The sequence below is a fragment of the Phyllobates terribilis genome, unplaced genomic scaffold (assembly GCF_046119375.1).
Source record: "Phyllobates terribilis strain yellow unplaced genomic scaffold, ASM4611937v1 Scaffold_7__3_contigs__length_470593459, whole genome shotgun sequence".
In the NCBI taxonomy this organism is placed as follows: domain Eukaryota; kingdom Metazoa; phylum Chordata; class Amphibia; order Anura; family Dendrobatidae; genus Phyllobates; species Phyllobates terribilis.
Genome location: NW_027362767.1, coordinates 31,372,265 through 31,391,128, shown reverse-complemented (window position 1 = coordinate 31,391,128; position 18,864 = coordinate 31,372,265). Strand labels below are relative to the sequence as shown.

Sequence of the window (18,864 nt, the reverse complement as noted above, 5' to 3'; positions counted from 1 at the left end):
CGAACTTTTAAGTTTGGGTTCACTGATCTCTATTCATAAGGCATAAGTATGAGCTCCGTGCAGAAATCCCAGCACTTACAGTCTGGCCTGCTCGATGGGAGACAAGGCCGGAGACGCTGCAGCCATGGGAGCATTTGTCCTACAAATCCAGACAATCAGTGGACATTTGATGACCGCCCTTTGCCTTCTGCAATTCTTCTAGGTAAACTCCTTGCACTGTCGGGCACAAAGTTTTGAAGGTTGTTCCAAACATCTTACAGAAGTAACCACCGATCCGATCTTGGGTGGATGTCGGCTCGGGCAGATCACAGACTGGATCAGGCTCCTGCCGCAGATACTTCCCAGCAGGGAGGCGTCTTACTTTATGTTTAGCTCTTCTAGCTTTGTGTCTCCCTCTTCGTCTTGATGACGGCCTGAGCTTCAGTCTACATCACTGAAATCTCGCAATGCTTGAGCCATCAAACAAGACCAAAAGGACGGTATAAGCAAGATTGATGAAAGACAAATTATTTTAATACTAGCTATTGAACCAGTTCTACACCTGGGTGGCGAGCATTTTTATTGATATATGCTCCCCCACCCTAGTGTATGCTCCCCCGTCCTGATGTATGCGCCCCCGTCCTGGTGTATGCTCCCCCATCCTGGTATTTGTGCCCCCATCATGGTATATGCTCCCCCTGTCCTGGCGTATGCTCCCCCTGTCCTGGTATTTGCGCCCCCATCCTGGTCCTCCATCCTGGTATATGCTCCCCCATCCTGGTCCTCCATCCTGGTATATGCTCCCCCATCCTGGTATATGCTCCCCCATCCTGGTCCTCCATCCTGGTATATGCTCCCCCATCCTGGTCCATGCTCCCCCATCCTGGTCTATGCTCCCCCATCCTGGTCTATGCTCCCCCATCCTGGTCCTACATCCTGGTATATGCTCCCCCATCCTGGTATATGCTCCATAAATTAAATAAAACAAAACACTCTCTACAAACCTTTCCATCGCTTCCCTGCAGCGCATTGCCTGGGTTATTTTACTAAAATGGCGCCGTAATCAGCGCCTGTATAGCACGATATCTGGCACCATTTTATTGAAGACAAATGTGCATTGTGCAGTGTCTTCAACAAATTGGCGGCAGAGTATGCACATATGCATACGGCGCCGTCTGGCGCCATTTTGTTGAAATGCAAGATTCAACAAATGCACACTGCAAGAAGACACACAGGCGCCGATTCCTCCCCCGGCCCAAACAGAGGCGCCGCGGCCATACTTCTCCAGATATGTAATTATGGCGCCGGAGATGGCGGTATGCGTTCAGCGCCTATGCATACCGCGATCTCCAGCGCCATATACCTGTCTGGGATGTGTTTTTCTGCCCTGGCCACACTGAGCATGCGCAGTCTATAGAGGCTTCGGACAGACAGACACATCCCTGGTTATATTATAGATATGTATGTATATTTTGCACTAATAAATTTGGCTCTTTCGGGCTATTTGTTCCTTTGTACATTGGTGGCTGCAGAACGAGTCAACTGAGAAGATGTCAGTAAGCTCGTTCTGACGGGGAATTATGTTTTTTTTCCTGCACTCCATTCATCCAATTTTACCATAAATGTGCAGGCAGAATAAGCTCACTGACAGATTCTCATGATTAACTCATCAATGTGTAAAAAGAGCTAATAGCCAATAAGATTTGAATGGCGCAAAAAATTTAAGGTGACGCAATTTTGGATCAAAAGAACATTTTTTGTAATTGTAAGTAAAAATCAAACTTAACCCTGAAAGTTCCCTTATCCTTTAAGACCACCCCAGGGAAGCTGATGAGGAGTTTGTAGATTTACTAAAAGTCCGTTTTTCTCTCCAGTTGGAGCTTTTCCATCTGTGTCCTCATGTGCAGCGCTCCTCCGGGTGCACACAGCTCCAGAAACCAGCTGTCAGTTTAATTAGAGGTGCAGCTGGATTATTGGAAATGCCGGATGAAAGGACTTTTACTGTAACATTTGTGTCTGCAGCGTTCTCTTATGTACAAGACACGGGACTTTATTACCTCTCAGTTTAACTCTTAAGACTAAAGTCCGACCCTTTAATTTAAAAAATAAAACAAAAATCAAAGCGTGGCCGGAAGCGCTGAGCCCCCCGCCGCTGTCCGCGGAGCGGCCCTCCGTCTACATCCTAAAAGATCCTGAACTATAAATATTCCTCTTTTTGCGGAGTCCTTTTTTGGGGGGGAGTTTATGTATCAAGTCGTCGGTTCTGGTAGCTTGTCTTGGGGCGGGAGGCTGCTGGCGGCCGGTGCAGAGTCCGCGGTGGGATAGCTTCCGGCTGGGGGTCTTATGGACACTGGAGGGAAGTACGCCTCGCCGTGCATGGGGTAAGCGGGGTAGAGATGTGGCTGCGGAGGGGGAACAGGACTTCTCACTGCGGAAGGAAACACAAAGACAAGAACAATGTCGGGATTGATGCAACGAGACATTCGGCCAGCGCCTTCCTCCGGCTGCTGACAGTCACTGTCGAGGCCGAACACCTGCATTAATAATCCTCAGATCTGATTGCCGGAAGGAAGGAAACGCCTTTTATTCAGACACCAAACTCATCCCATCCCCTCCTGCTCCAGACCAGGGTTTGTTACACTTTCTCCAACCCTGATCGTTTTGTTACAATGTATCAATCAGTCTGAGGAATGTTCCTTCCGGTCCAGATGTGATGGAACTGCTGCTGTTAATTACGTATCGGCCTCTGTTCACACGCAGATTTTTTTCTGCGTTTTTTTTTAAACATTTTTGCAATCAATTGTAACCGCAAAATAAAATATTTCTAATTCATCACATGGTGCTATTTTTTTCCTTGCTTTTTATTTTTTGAGAAAAAAAAAAAACAGCATGTGAATTTTTTTTAAGAGTTTTTACTGAAGTTTTTGCCAATTTAACTTATGTACAAAAGAAAAAAAAAATGTGTAATTTCCTTTGCGGCCACAGCTTGTGTTTTTCACCCAGAAAAAAAAAAAAAAGTTAAGTGTGAACACACCCCAGGGTATATTACGTTGGCGAGGAATAGCTTCGAAGCAAATCTAATTTTCAGGCAGAATTAGGCAGATTTGCAATCAGGAGCCAATGGAAATGTTTCTCTACCGTTTTGTGTATGCAGCTCTTCGGCAGATTATGTGCTCTGTAGGTTAGTAAGCATTACGGGCCACGAGTGTGACTGCAGGATCAGACTACACAGGGATTGTAGTCTGTAACCATGGCGACACATAGCTCTGTACCGGAGCTGGATACGATGTATCTCTTAAGCAGCAGTCCCCACCAGGGCGGACATAACTCACTTGGGATGTGGGGCGGTGGCATGCCTGGAAAGCCCGGGGGTCCAAACATGTCCATTGGAGGAGGGGGCATAAAAGGTCTTCGGAAATAAGGTGCTCTGGGGTCCCTGGGTAGCAATGGGACCCTCATGGGCGGAGGCGGGTGCATGGGGAACTCTCCGGATTGGCCGTCCATGACGTCGTTATCCTGACTGGACGCAGCAGACACGTTCTGCAGAAGAGAAGTGTTTCCAAGTTAAAGGGACGGCAATGGCTGATCACAGGGAGCAATAGCTGAACTCCTAATCCTTACATTAGCCTCTTCCTCTCCGTTCCGACTCGCGTTTGTCCGCGCCTTATACTCCGGAGAAGATCGACCGTCTGTGGATTTAGCACATAGATGGGCTCAGACCCCCCGGGATTATGACCCGGCCCCCCACGGCCCCGGACGGCTCACATCTTTACCTTGCGAGTCCACGAAGGCTTTGCCCTGACTCCTGGTCAGCTCGGCCGGTCCGGAGAACCTTCCAGATGGCGGCGGCGGAGGAAGGTAATGATAAAATCTCTCCGCCCGTCTGGGTGCGAATGGGGGTTCGGGGAAGGGCAAACCTGGGGAGATACAATGTAACCAATCACAATGCAGAACTGCAGAGCTGAACTCTTAAAGGGATACTACACTTTAACCCCTAGAGGCAGCTTTCAGAGGTCTTGGTTACCTGGTGGGGGGATATTGTTCCTCTGCTCCCTGTCCCAGGGGGGTGACAAGGAGCCGGCGTCTGACAAGGTCCGCTGGTGGTCCGCTCTTCTGTCAGAGTTTACGTCCCCTCGTTCTTTAGGCCCGGGGTATCCTGGGTAATATCCTGGTGGTCTCACACCTGCCATCACAGCATAAAAGTCATCAGAGCCTTTATTCCATGACGTCTGTGCTCCACCAGGGGTCAGTATATGGGGGGCTCCCGCACACCTCTGTCTGCTGCGGGGAGCATCGGGGACAGCCTCAGCGGACCTTCCAACAGGGTGGGGGGCGAGAGGAAAGCTCGACCTTCATGATGGCGACTGATCGGAGACAATCCGAAAGGCGAGTTCTCTGTGAATAGCGAAGACATAACGCAGGTGAGTGTCCAGAGCAGTCTACAGTAAGTGCCCCCCAAAAGTATGTGCCCCCCTCTACTTAATAAATGGGAATCTTCCGGCCACCCTCAGGTGGATGAATCTCTATCTCCGTACCAGCAGCACGGTGGGAGGGGTGCACATACTTTTTGCACATGTTCTGTATCGCTATGATGAGATGTGAATCAGACACGTGAGATTACTAAATGGGATGTCAGGAATCACAGCATGCAACGAGACCGGGGGCGACAGAGGGAAGTACCTGGATGGTTAATATAAGCATCTGCATAGGCTACGGGAGAGAAGAAACAGAGATTACAGCAGATACAAAAGAGTCAAACGTCTGCGTAGTGGCCGCATTCTGTACTGCAGCTCAACTGCTATTGAAGTGAATGGGATCTGAGCTGCAGTACCAACAACGGCCACTACACAGTGTACGGCGCTATTGGGCTCTGATTCTGAACACAGGACTTTCAGCGGCAGGGCCGGCGTCAGCACCCGACTCACCCAGGCAAGTGCCGGGGCCCACTCACCATTGGTGACCCCGGAACACTATGGGCCCAAAGAGTCAGAAGAACCCGGTGCCAGAAACTGTGAGTAGACCCCACTCCCTGCCTGCTCAGGGCTACAGCACTTAGAATAGTTACCTTTCCTCGATTCTCCGCAGTCTTCTTCTGACACTGTGACGTGTTTGGGCAGAGAGCACGCTGACACAAGTACAGCGCCCCCTCTGTACTGAGCAGTGTACTGAGCAGTGCAGAGAGCCGGAAGATGCCGAGAAGTCCAGACCTGCCGCCAGTGAGGAGAGGTATTTGATTTTTTATATATATATGAAGTAGTGATGGGTGAGCGTGCTTGGTAAACCCTTTCACCGAGAACGCTCAGATGCTGCCCGAGTATTTTCGGCGTGCTCGACAACTATGTTGTTGCATGTGTCGCGGCTATTAGCGGGCTGCGACACATGCAGGGATTTCCTGTTTGTTAGGCAATCCCTATATGTGTCACAACTGTCAAACAGCCGCGACACATGCAACAACATAGTTGTCGAGCATGCTGAAAATACTCAGGCCATTATTCTGCATGGATGACTATATGTGGCCATTATTCTGTATGGATGACTATATGTGGCCATTATTCTGCATGGAGGACTATATGTGGCCATTATTCTGTATGGATGACTATGTGAGGCCCATTATACTGTATGAAGGACTATATGTGGCCATTATTCTGTATGGAGGACTATGTGAGGCCCATTATACTGTATGGAGGCCTATGTGGGGCCCATTATACTGTATGGAGGACTATGTGGGCCCATTATCCTGTATGAAGGACTATGTGGGGCCATTATACTGTATAGAGGATTATGTGGGGCCATTATACTGTAAGGATGACTATGTGGGGCCCATTATACTGTATGGAGGACTATGTGGGCCCATTATACTGTATGGAGGACTATGTGGGGCCCATTATACTGTATGGAGGACTATGTGGGCCCATTATCCTGTATGGAGGACTATGTGGGCCCATTATCCTGTATGAAGGACTATGTGGGGCCATTATACTGTATAGAGGATTATGTGGGGCCATTATACTGTAAGGATGACTATGTGGGGCCCATTATACTGTATGGAGGACTATGTGGGCCCATTATCCTGTATGAAGGACTATGTGGGGCCATTATCTTGTATGAAGGACTATGTGGGGCCATTATACTGTATGGAGGACTATGTGGGGCCCATTAAACTGTATGAAGGACTATGTGGAGCCATTATTCTGTATGGAGGACTATGTGGGGCCATTATTCTGTATGGAGGACTATGTGGGCCCATTATACTGTATAGAGGACTATGTGGGGCCCATTATTCTATGTGGGGCCCATTAAACTGTATGGAGCACTATGTGGGCCCATTAAACTGTATGGAGCACTATGTGGGCCCATTATACTGTATGGAGCACTATGTGGGCCCATTATACTGTATGGAGCACTATGTGGGCCCATTATACTGTATGGAGGACTATGTGGGGCCATTAAACTGTATGGAGGACTATGTGAGGCCATTATACTGTATGGAGGACTATGTGGGGCCATTATACTGTATGGAGGACTATGTGGGGCCATTATACTGTATGGAGGACTATGTGGGGCCCATAATACTGTATGGAGGACTATGTGGGGCCCATAATACTGTATGGAGGACTATGTGGGGCCCATAATACTGTATGGAGGACTATGTGGGGCCCATAATACTGTATGGAGGACTATGTGGGCCCATTATACTGTATGGAGGACTATGTGGGGCCCATAATACTGTATGGAGGACTATGTGGGGCCCATAATACTGTATGGAGGACTATGTGGGGCCATTATACTGTATGGAGGACTATGTGGGGCCATTATACTGTATGGAGGACTATGTGGGGCCATTATACTGTAAGAATGACTATGTGGGGCCATTATTCTGTATGGAGGACTATGTGGGGTCATTATTCTGTATGGAGGACTATGTGGGGCCATTATTCTGCATGGAGGACTATATGTGGCCATTATTCTGTATGGATGACTATATGTGGCCATTATTCTGTATGGATGACTATATGTGGCCAATATTCTGCATGGAGGACTATATGTGGCCAATATTCTGTATGGATGACTATGTGGGGCCCATAATACTGTATGGAGGACTATGTGGGGCCATTATTCTGTATGGAGGACTATGTGAGCCCATTATACTGTATGGAGGACTATGTGGGGCCCATAATACTGTATGGAGGACTATGTGGGGCCATTATACTGTATGGAGGACTATGTGGGGCCATTATACTGTATGGAGGACTATGTGGGGCCATAATACTGTATGGAGGACTATGTGGGGCCCATAATACTGTATGGAGGACTATGTGGGGACCATAATACTGTATGGAGGACTATGTGGGGCCATTATACTGTATGGAGGACTATGTGGGGCCATTATACTGTATGGAGGACTATGTGGGGCCATTATACTGTATGGAGGACTATGTGGGGCCCATAATACTGTATGGAGGACTATGTGGGGACCATAATACTGTATGGAGGACTATGTGGGCCCATTATACTGTATGGAGGACTATGTGGGGCCCATAATACTGTATGGAGGACTATGTGGGGCCCATAATACTGTATGGAGGACTATGTGGGGCCATTATACTGTATAGAGGACTAGGTGGGGCCATTATTCTGTATGGAGGACTATGTGGGGCCATTATACTGTATGGAGGACTATGTGGGGCCATTATACTGTATGGAGGACTATGTGGGGCCATTATTCTGTATAGAGGACTATGTGGGGCCATTATTCTGTATGGAGGACTATGTGGGGCCATTATTCTGTATAGAGGACTATGTGGGGCCATTATTCTGTATGGAGGACTATGTGGGGCCCATTATTCTGTATGGAGGACTATGTGGGGCCATTATTCTGTATGGAGGACTATGTGGGGCCATTATTCTGTATGGATGACTATATGTGGCCATTATTCTGTAGGGATGACTATATGTGGCCATTATTCTGTATGGATGACTGTATGTGGCCATTACACTGTATGGATGACTATGTAGGAGGGCCCATTATACTGTATGGAGGACTATGTGGGGCCCATTATACTGTATGTAGGACTATGTGGGCCCATTATACTGTATGTAGGACTATGTGGGCCCATTATTCTGTATGGAGACTATGTGGGGCCATTATTCTGTATGGAGGACTATGTGGGGCCATTATTCTGTATGGAGGACTATGTGGGGCCCATTATTCTGTATGGAGGACTATGTGGAGCCATTATTCTGTATGGAGGACTATGTGGGGCCATTATACTGTATAGAGGACTATGTGGGGCCATTATTCTGTATGGAGGACTATGTGGGGCCCATTAAACTGTATGAAGCACTATGTGGGCCCATTAAACTGTATGGAGCACTATGTGGGCCCATTATACTGTATGGACGACTATATGTGCCCATTAAACTGTATGGAGGACTATATGTGGCGGCCATTATTCTGTATGGAGGACTATATGTGGCGGCCATTATTCTGTATGGAGAACTATATGTGGCCATTATTCTGTATGGAGGACTATGTGGTGCCCATTATACTGTATGGAGAACTATATGTGGCCATTATTCAGTATGGAGGACTATGTGGGGCCATTATTCCCGTATGGAGGACTATGTGGGGCCATTATTCTGTATGGAGGACTATATTAGGCCATTATAATGTATGGAGGACTATGTGGGACCCATTATACTGTATGGAGGACTATGTGAGGCCCATTATACTGAATGTAGGACTATGTGGGACCCATTATACTGTATGGAGGACTATGTGGGGCCCATTATACTGTATGGAGGACTATGTGGGGCCCATTATTCTGTATGGAGGACTATATGTGGCCATTATACTGTATGGATGACTATATGTGGCCATTATTCTGTATGGAGGACTATGTGGGGCCATTATTCTGTATGGAGGACTATGTGGGCCCATTATACTGTATAGAGGACTATGTGGGGCCCATTATTCTATGTGGGGCCCATTAAACTGTATGGAGCACTATGTGGGCCCATTAAACTGTATGGAGCACTATGTGGGCCCATTATACTGTATGGAGGACTATGTGGGGCCCATAATACTGTATGGAGGACTATGTGGGGCCCATAATACTGTATGGAGGACTATGTGGGGCCCATAATACTGTATGGAGGACTATGTGGGGCCCATAATACTGTATGGAGGACTATGTGGGGCCATTATACTGTATGGAGGACTATGTGGGGCCATTATACTGTATGGAGGACTATGTGGGGCCATTATACTGTAAGGATGACTATGTGGGGCCATTATTCTGTATGGAGGACTATGTGGGGTCATTATTCTGTATGGAGGACTATGTGGGGCCATTATACTGTATGGAGGACTATGTGGGCCCATTATACTGTATGGAGGACTATGTGGGGCCCATAATACTGTATGGAGGACTATGTGGGGCCCATAATACTGTATGGAGGACTATGTGGGGCCCATTATACTGTATGGAGGACTATGTGGGGCCATTATACTGTATAGAGGACTATGTGGGGCCATTATTCTGTATGGAGGACTATGTGGGGCCATTATACTGTATGGAGGACTATGTGGGGCCATTATTCTGTATGGAGGACTATGTGGGGCCATTATACTGTATGGAGGACTATGTGGGGCCATTATTCTGTATGGAGGACTATGTGGGGCCCATAACACTGTATGGAGGACTATACTGTCCGGTCTGCACTGTGCGCTGTGAGGATTCACCGGTTTCTGAGCTATTGTAGAATTTACAATAGATATCACTCATGTATTGTAAGAAGTGAAATCTTTGCATTGTACTATATATATATATTTCTCTGCGGTATCTGTGCATCATGAATCGTGGTATGTGTTGAAGGGGCAACTGAGACTCTTTCACCCGGGGCCCACGAAAGCCGGCCGTGTCCAGCGGCTACTGATCAGTGAGGATATCGGACCCCTACCGCCCCGATAATGATAAGGACATGCCTTTGAAAGGTGCATATCATAAGAAACACTTTTTGATCAGACGGTCTAAGCTCTAGGACCCTGCCTATCCTGAGACTTAAGGGGGTCCCAAAGTTTATTTCCTGCCGAGCCCCCTTCTAAGTCTTTCCCTGCACGGTAAGGAGCGCTGCTGTGCAGAAGTAATGCAGCCGGCTCCATCCCCTTTAGGAGGGTGTAGCTACAGTTCCCAGAGCACCGCTGTGCAAGGGGGAAAGATAAAAATGGCCGCAGCTTTTTGTGCAACTTTCAAGCTAAATCTTAGAGATGAGAAATACAATGTGCATCTGTGTACCGGGCTCTATACCGCCATATGACGTCGCCGAGGACAGGCAGCAGCATGACAGGTACTCAGAAGGCAGAGGAGAGAAGAAGGTTGTTCTATAATTAACACCATACAGGGAAAGTAAATAATTCAGCCATACAGTGTGAATAATACTGCCATATAGTGTGAATACTACCAGACAACACAATGTACATAATAGTATAATACTGCCATATAGTGTGAATAATACGGTCATATAGTGTATATACTACTATACAACACAATGTAAATAATACTACCATACAGTGTAATACTGGCATATAGTGTAAATACTACCAGACAACACAATGTACATAATAGTATAATACTGCCATATAATGTGAATAATACGGTCATATAGTGTATATACTACTATACAACACAATGTAAATAATACTGCCATAGAGTGTATATACTACCATACAACACAATGTAAATAATACTGCCATACAGTGTAAATAATACGGCCATAGTGTAAATAATACTGCCATATAGTGTAAATACTACCAGACAACACAATGTAAATAATACTGCCATACAGTGCCCACCCTACACCACATAATAAGGCATTAAGTATCCAAACATCAGAGGATAGCAGTGTGATCACCTCTACCGATTGCTTGCATCACATCCAGGGCGAAGGGATCTTTTTCCAAAAGTTCCAGTTTATATTCGGCCTCTGTTAACCTATTGATGAAACAATAGAATCATTTTACTCTCTAGTCGCCTCCACAGCCGTCTTCATAATTCTGCTGATCCGCTGTGTGACCTCCAGTATAGAGGCTGTAAATCTACCCGACAGCGGGGTGGAGGGAAGCAGCCGCCTATTTCCTAGGACGAGCAGCAGAATTCTGGAAGCAGCTCTGGATGTGAATAGGAACCACAAAGAATTTGTATACAAGAAATACTGAAATGAATGATCCATCGTCTGCAGAGCAGAAATCACCGCGCTGCACTCACTTCTGTCTCATGTGCGCAGTCTCTTTTTTGACGTCACTCAGAAATCTTTCTGCCGCCCTCGCAGTGAGCTACAGGATAAGAAACGGAAACAAAATCGGATATAAAAATCCTTCACCTCTTATTCAGAGAATTAGGGGATTAATACACAAAGCAGCCGGCGACAGACACGAGGCGGACACTCACCCAGTTATCATGAGATTTCTTCTCATACGACGTCACCTGGAAACAAAGGAGAAACTGTAACAATCATTCCTCAAAATACTATCCAACTACCAGCCAGAGACAAGTATTATACTCCAGAGCTGCACTCACAATTCTACTCATTGTGTTCAGACACACAACGTACAATACAGGATGTAACAGAGGATAAGTAATGTAATATATGTGACTGCACCAGCAGAATAGTGAGTGCAGCTCTGGAGGATAATACAGGATGTAACTCAGGATCAGTAATGTAATGTATGTACACAGTGACTGCACCAGCAGAATAGTGAGTGCAGCTCTGAGGTATAATACAGGATGTAACTCAGGATCAGTAATGTAATGTATGTACACAGTGACTGCACCAGCAGAATAGTGAGTGCAGCTCTGGAGTATAATACAGGAGGTAACTCAGGATCAGTAATGTAATGTATGTACACAGTGACTGCACCAGCAGAATAGTGAGGGCAGCTCTGGAGTATAATACAGGAGGTAACTCAGGATCAGTAATGTAATGTATGTACACAGTGACTGCACCAGCAGAATAGTGAGTGCAGCTCTGGAGTATAATACAGGATGTAACTCAGGATCAGTAATGTAATGTAATGTATGTACACAGTGACTCCACCAGCAGAATAGTGAGTGCAGCTCTGGAGTATAATACAGCATGTAACTCAGGATCAGTAATGTAATGTATGTACACAGTGACTCCACCAGCAGAATAGTGAGTGCAGCTCTGGAGTATAATACAGGAGGTAATTCACGATCAGTAATGTAATGTATGTACACAGTGACTGCACCAGCAGAATAGTGAGTGCAGCTCTGGAGTATAATACAGGAGGTAATTCACGATCAGTAATGTAATGTATGTACACAGTGACTGTACCAGCAGAATAGTGAGTGCAGCTCTGGAGTATAATACAGGAGGTAACTTAGGATCAGTAATGTAATGTATGTACACAGTGACTGCACCAGCAGAATAGTGAGTGCAGCTCTGGAGTATAATACAGGATGTAACTCAGAATCAGTAATGTAATGTATGTACACAGTGACTGCACCAGTAGAATAGTGAGTGCAGCTCTGGAGTATAATACAGGATGTAACTCAGGATCAGTACAGGATCAGTAATGTAATGTATGTACACAGTGACTGCACCAGTAGAATAGTGAGTGCAGCTCTGGAGTATAATACAGGATGTAACTCAGGATCAGTACAGAATCAGTAATGTAATGTATGTACACAGTGACTGCACCAGCAGAATAGTGAGTGCAGCTCTGGAGTATAATACAGGAGGTAACTCAGGATCAGTAATGTAATGTATGTACACAGTGACTGCACCAGCAGAATAGTGAGGGCAGCTCTGGAGTATAATACAGGAGGTAACTCAGGATCAGTAATGTAATGTATGTACACAGTGACTGCACCAGCAGAATAGTGAGTGCAGCTCTGGAGTATAATACAGGATGTAACTCAGGATCAGTAATGTAATGTATGTACACAGTGACTGCACCAGTAGAATAGTGAGTGCAGCTCTGGAGTATAATACAGGATGTAACTCAGGATCAGTACAGGATCAGTAATGTAATGTATGTACACAGTGACTGCACCAGCAGAATAGTGAGTGCAGCTCTGTAGTATAATACAGGAGGTAACTCAGGATCAGTAATGTAATGTATGTACACAGTGACTGCACCAGCAGAATAGTGAGTGCAGCTCTGGAGTATAATACAGGAGGTAACTCAGGATCAGTAATGTAATGTATGTACACAGTGACTGCACCAGCAGAATAGTGAGGGCAGCTCTGGAGTATAATACAGGAGGTAACTCAGGATCAGTAATGTAATGTATGTACACAGTGACTGCACCAGCAGAATAGTGAGTGCAGCTCTGGAGTATAATACAGGATGTAACTCAGGATCAGTAATGTAATGTATGTACACAGTGACTGCACCAGTAGAATAGTGAGTGCAGCTCTGGAGTATAATACAGGATGTAACTCAGGATCAGTAATGTAATGTATGTACACAGTGACTACACCAGCAGAATAGTGAGGGCAGCTCTGGAGTATAATACAGGAGGTAACTCAGGATCAGTAATGTAATGTATGTACACAGTGACTGCACCAGCAGAATAGTGAGTGCAGCTCTGGAGTATAATACAGGATGTAACTCAGGATCAGTAATGTAATGTATGTACACAGTGACTGCACCAGTAGAATAGTGAGTGCAGCTCTGGAGTATAATACAGGATGTAACTCAGGATCAGTACAGGATCAGTAATGTAATGTATGTACACAGTGACTGCACCAGCAGAATAGTGAGTGCAGCTCTGTAGTATAATACAGGAGGTAACTCAGGATCAGTAATGTAATGTATGTACACAGTGACTGCACCAGCAGAATAGTGAGTGCAGCTCTGGAGTATAATACAGGATGTAACTCAGGATCAGTAATGTAATGTATGTACACAGTGACTACACCAGCAGAATAGTGAGTGCAGCTCTGGAGTATAATACAGGATGTAACTCAGGATCAGTAATGTAATGTATGTACACAGTGACTACACCAGCAGAATAGTGAGGGCAGCTCTGGAGTATAATACAGGATGTAACTCAGGATCAGTAATGTAATGTATGTACACAGTGACTGCACCAGCAGAATAGTGAGTGCAGCTCTGGAGCATAATACAGGATGTAACTCAGGATCAGTAATGTATGTACACAGTGACTGCACCAGCAGAATAGTGAGTGCAGCTCTGGAGTATAATACAGGATGTAACTCAGGATCAGTAATGTAATGTATGTACACAGTGACTGCACCAGCAGAATAGTGACTGCAGCTCTGGAGTATAATACAGGATGTAACTCAGGATCAGTAATGTAATGTATGTACACAGTGACTACACCAGCAGAATAGTGAGTGCAGCTCTGGAATATAATTCGAGAGGTAACTCAGGATCAGGACAGGATCAGTAATGTAATGTATGCACACAGTGACAGCACCAGCAGAATAGTGAGCGCAGCTCTGGGGTATAATACAGGATGTAACTCAGGAGCAGTACAGGATCAGTAATGTAATGTATGTACACAGTGACTCCACCAGCAGAATAGTGAGTGCAGCTCTGGAGTATAATACAGGATGTAACTCGGGATCAGTAATGTAATGTATGTACACAGTGACTGCACCAACAGAATAGTGAGTGCAGCTCTGGAGTATAATACAGGATGTAACTCAGGATCAGTAATGTATGTTCACAGTGACTGCACCAGCAGAATAGTGAGTGCAGCTCTAGAGTATAATACAGGATGTAACTCAGGATCAGTAATGTAATGTATGTACACAGTGACTGCACCAGCAGAATAGTGAGGGCAGCTCTGGAGTATAATACAGGATGTAACTCAGGATCAGTAATGTAATGTATGTACACAGTGACTACACCAGCAGAATAGTGAGTGCAGCTCTGGAGTATAATACAGGATGTAACTCAGGATCAGTAATGTAATGTATGTACACAGTGACTACACCAGCAGAATAGTGAGGGCAGCTCTGGAGTATAATACAGGATGTAACTCAGGATCAGTAATGTAATGTATGTACACAGTGACTGCACCAGCAGAATAGTGAGTGCAGCTCTGGAGCATAATACAGGATGTAACTCAGGATCAGTAATGTATGTACACAGTGACTGCACCAGCAGAATAGTGAGTGCAGCTCTGGAGTATAATACAGGATGTAACTCAGGATCAGTAATGTAATGTATGTACACAGTGACTGCACCAGCAGAATAGTGACTGCAGCTCTGGAGTATAATACAGGATGTAACTCAGGATCAGTAATGTAATGTATGTACACAGTGACTACACCAGCAGAATAGTGAGTGCAGCTCTGGAATATAATTCGAGAGGTAACTCAGGATCAGGACAGGATCAGTAATGTAATGTATGCACACAGTGACAGCACCAGCAGAATAGTGAGCGCAGCTCTGGGGTATAATACAGGATGTAACTCAGGAGCAGTACAGGATCAGTAATGTAATGTATGTACACAGTGACTCCACCAGCAGAATAGTGAGTGCAGCTCTGGAGTATAATACAGGATGTAACTCGGGATCAGTAATGTAATGTATGTACACAGTGACTGCACCAACAGAATAGTGAGTGCAGCTCTGGAGTATAATACAGGATGTAACTCAGGATCAGTAATGTATGTTCACAGTGACTGCACCAGCAGAATAGTGAGTGCAGCTCTAGAGTATAATACAGGATGTAACTCAGGATCAGTAATGTAATGTATGTACACAGTGACTGCACCAGCAGAATAGTGAGGGCAGCTCTGGAGTATAATACAGGATGTAACTCAGGATCAGTAATGTATGTTCACAGTGACTGCACCAGCAGAATAGGGAGTGCAGCTCTAGAGTATAATACAGGATGTAACTCAGGATCAGTAATGTAATGTATGTACACAGTGACTGCACCAGCAGAATAGTGAGTGCAGCTCTGGAGTATAATACAGGATGTAACTCGGGATCATTAATGTAATGTATGTACACAGTGACAGCACCAGCAGAATAGTGAGCGCAGCTCTAGGGTATAATACAGGATGTAACTCAGGATCAGTAATGTAATGTATGTACACAGTGGCTACACCAGGAGAATAGTGAGCGCAGCTCTGGAGTATAATACAGGATGTAACTCAGGATCAGTAATGTAATGTATGTACACAGTGACTGCACAAGCAGAATAGTGAGTGCAGCTCTGGAGTATAATACAGCATGTAACTCAGGATCAGTACAGGATCAGTAATGTAATGTATATACACAGTGACTGCACCAGCAGAATAGTGAGTGCAGCTCTGGAGTATAATACAGGATGTAACTCAGGATCAGTAATGTAATGTATGTACACAGTGACTACACCAGCAGAATAGTGAGTGCAGCTCTGGAATATAATTCGAGAGGTAACTCAGGATCAGTACAGGATCAGTAATGTAATGTATGCACACAGTGGCTACACCAGGAGAATAGTGAGTGCAGCTCTGGGGTATAATACAGGATGTAACTCCGGATCAGTAATGTAATGTATGTACACAGTGACAGCACCAGCAGAATAGTGAGCGCAGCTCTGGGGTATAATACAGGATGTAACTCAGCATCAGTAATGTAATGTATGTACACAGTGACTCCACCAGCAGAATAGTGAGTGCAGCTCTGGAGTATAATACAGGATGTAACTCAGGATCAGTAATGTAATGTATGTACACAGTGACTGCACCAGCAGAATAGTGAGGGCAGCTCTGGAGTATAATACAGGATGTAACTCAGGATCAGTAATGTATGTACACAGTGACTGCACCAGCAGAATAGTGAGTGCAGCTCTAGAGTATAATACAGGATGTAACTCAGGATCAGTAATGTAATGTATGTACACAGTGACTGCACCGGCAGAATAGTGAGGGCAGCTCTGGAGTATAATACAGGATGTAACTCAGGATCAGTAATGTAATGTATGTACACAGTGACTGCACCAGCAGAATAGTGAGTGCAGCTCTGGAGTATAATACAGGATGTAACTCAGGATCAGTAATGTAATGTATGTACACAGTGACTGCACCAGCAGAATAGTGAGGGCAGCTCTGGAGTATAATACAGGAGATAACTCAGGATCAGTAATGCAATGTATGTTCACAGTGACTGCACCAGCAGAATAGTGAGTGCAGCTCTGGAGTATAATACAGGAGATAACTCAGGATCAGTAATGCAATGTATGTTCACAGTGACTGCACCAGCAGAATAGTGAGTGCAGCTCTGGAGTATAATACAGGATGTAACTCAGGATCAGTAATGTAATGTATGTACACAGTGACTGCACCAGCAGAATAGTGAGTGCAGCTCTAGAGTATAATACAGGATGTAACTCAGGATCAGTAATGTAATGTATGTACACAGTGACTGCACCAGCAGAATAGTGAGGGCAGCTCTGGAGTATAATACAGGATGTAACTCAGGATCAGTAATGTATGTTCACAGTGACTGCACCAGCAGAATAGTGAGTGCAGCTCTAGAGTATAATACAGGATGTAACTCAGGATCAGTAATGTAATGTATGTACACAGTGACTGCACCAGCAGAATAGTGAGTGCAGCTCTAGTGTATAATACAGGATGTAACTCAGGATCAGTAATGTAATGTATGTACACAGTGACTGCACCAGCAGAATAGTGAGTGCAGCTCTGGAGTATAATACAGGATGTAACTCAGGATCAGTAATGTAATGTATGTACACAGTGACTGCACCAGCAGAATAGTGAGTGCAGCTCTGGAGTATAATACAGGATGTAACTCAGGATCATTAATGTAATGTATGTACACAGTGACTGCACCAGCAGAATAGTGAGTGCAGCTCTGGAGTATAATACAGGATGTAACTCAGGATCATTAATGTAATGTATGTACACAGTGACTGCACCAGCAGAATAGTGAGTGCAGCTCTGGAGTATAATACAGGATGTAACTCAGGATCAGTAATGTAATGTATGTACACAGTGACTGCACCAGCAGAATAGTGAGTGCAGCTGTGGAGGATAATACAGGATGTAACTCAGGATCAGTAATGTAATGTATGTACACAGTGATTGTACCAGCAGAATAGTGAGTGCAGCTGTGGAGTATAATACAGGATGTAACTCAGGATCAGTACAGGATCAGTAATGTAATGTATGTACACAGTGACTGCACCAGCAGAATAGTGAGTGCAGCTCTGGGGTATAATACAGGATGTAACTCAGGATCATTAATGTAATGTATGTACACAGTGACTGCACCAGCAGAATAGTGAGTGCAGCTGTGGAGGATAATACAGGATGTAACTCAGGATCAGTAATGTAATGTATGTACACAGTGATTGTACCAGCAGAATAGTGAGTGCAGCTGTGGAGTATAATACAGGATGTAACTCAGGATCAGTACAGGATCAGTAATGTAATGTATGTACACAGTGACTGCACCAGCAGAATAGTGAGTGCAGCTCTGGGGTATAATACAGGATGTAACTCAGGATCATTAATGTAATGTATGTACACAGTGACTGCACCAGCAGAATAGTGAGTGCAGCTGTGGAGGATAATACAGGATGTAACTTAGGATCAGTAATGTAATGTATGTACACAGTGATTGTACCAGCAGAATAGTGAGTGCAGCTGTGAAGTATAATACAGGATGTAACTCAGGATCAGTAATGTAATGTATGTTCACAGTGACTGCACCAGCAGAATAGTGAGTGCAGCTCTGGAGTATAATACAGGAGATAACTCAGGATCAGTAATGCAATGTATGTTCACAGTGACTGCACCAGCAGAATAGTGAGTGCAGCTGTGGAGGATAATACACGATGTAACTCAGGATCAGTAATGTAATGTATG

At 45.1% G+C, this 18,864-nt stretch overlaps 1 protein-coding gene across 3 annotated transcripts in view; it reads right to left on the bottom strand.

Moving 5' to 3' along the window:
• Nucleotides 1-1,767: 1,767 nt before the first annotated feature.
• MIA2 (MIA SH3 domain ER export factor 2) overlaps nt 1,768-18,864 on the bottom strand; it is a 71,752-nt gene continuing 54,655 nt past the window's right edge. For 2 of the 3 annotated variants that reach the window (XM_073638352.1, XM_073638353.1), the window contains exons 22-31: nt 11,430-11,465; nt 11,247-11,314; nt 10,894-10,973; nt 4,660-4,689; nt 4,252-4,374; nt 4,004-4,162; nt 3,753-3,896; nt 3,601-3,668; nt 3,312-3,519; nt 1,768-2,407 (exon numbers count right to left, since the gene is read on the bottom strand). In XM_073638352.1, coding sequence (XP_073494453.1) covers nt 2,229-2,407; nt 3,312-3,519; nt 3,601-3,668; nt 3,753-3,896; nt 4,004-4,162; nt 4,252-4,374; nt 4,660-4,689; nt 10,894-10,973; nt 11,247-11,314; nt 11,430-11,465 — 1,095 coding nt within the window. In that variant the 3' untranslated portion in view covers nt 1,768-2,228. The remainder of the gene's footprint in view (nt 2,408-3,311; nt 3,520-3,600; nt 3,669-3,752; nt 3,897-4,003; nt 4,163-4,251; nt 4,375-4,659; nt 4,690-10,893; nt 10,974-11,246; nt 11,315-11,429; nt 11,466-18,864) is intronic. The other variant, XM_073638354.1, reaches the window with a different exon arrangement.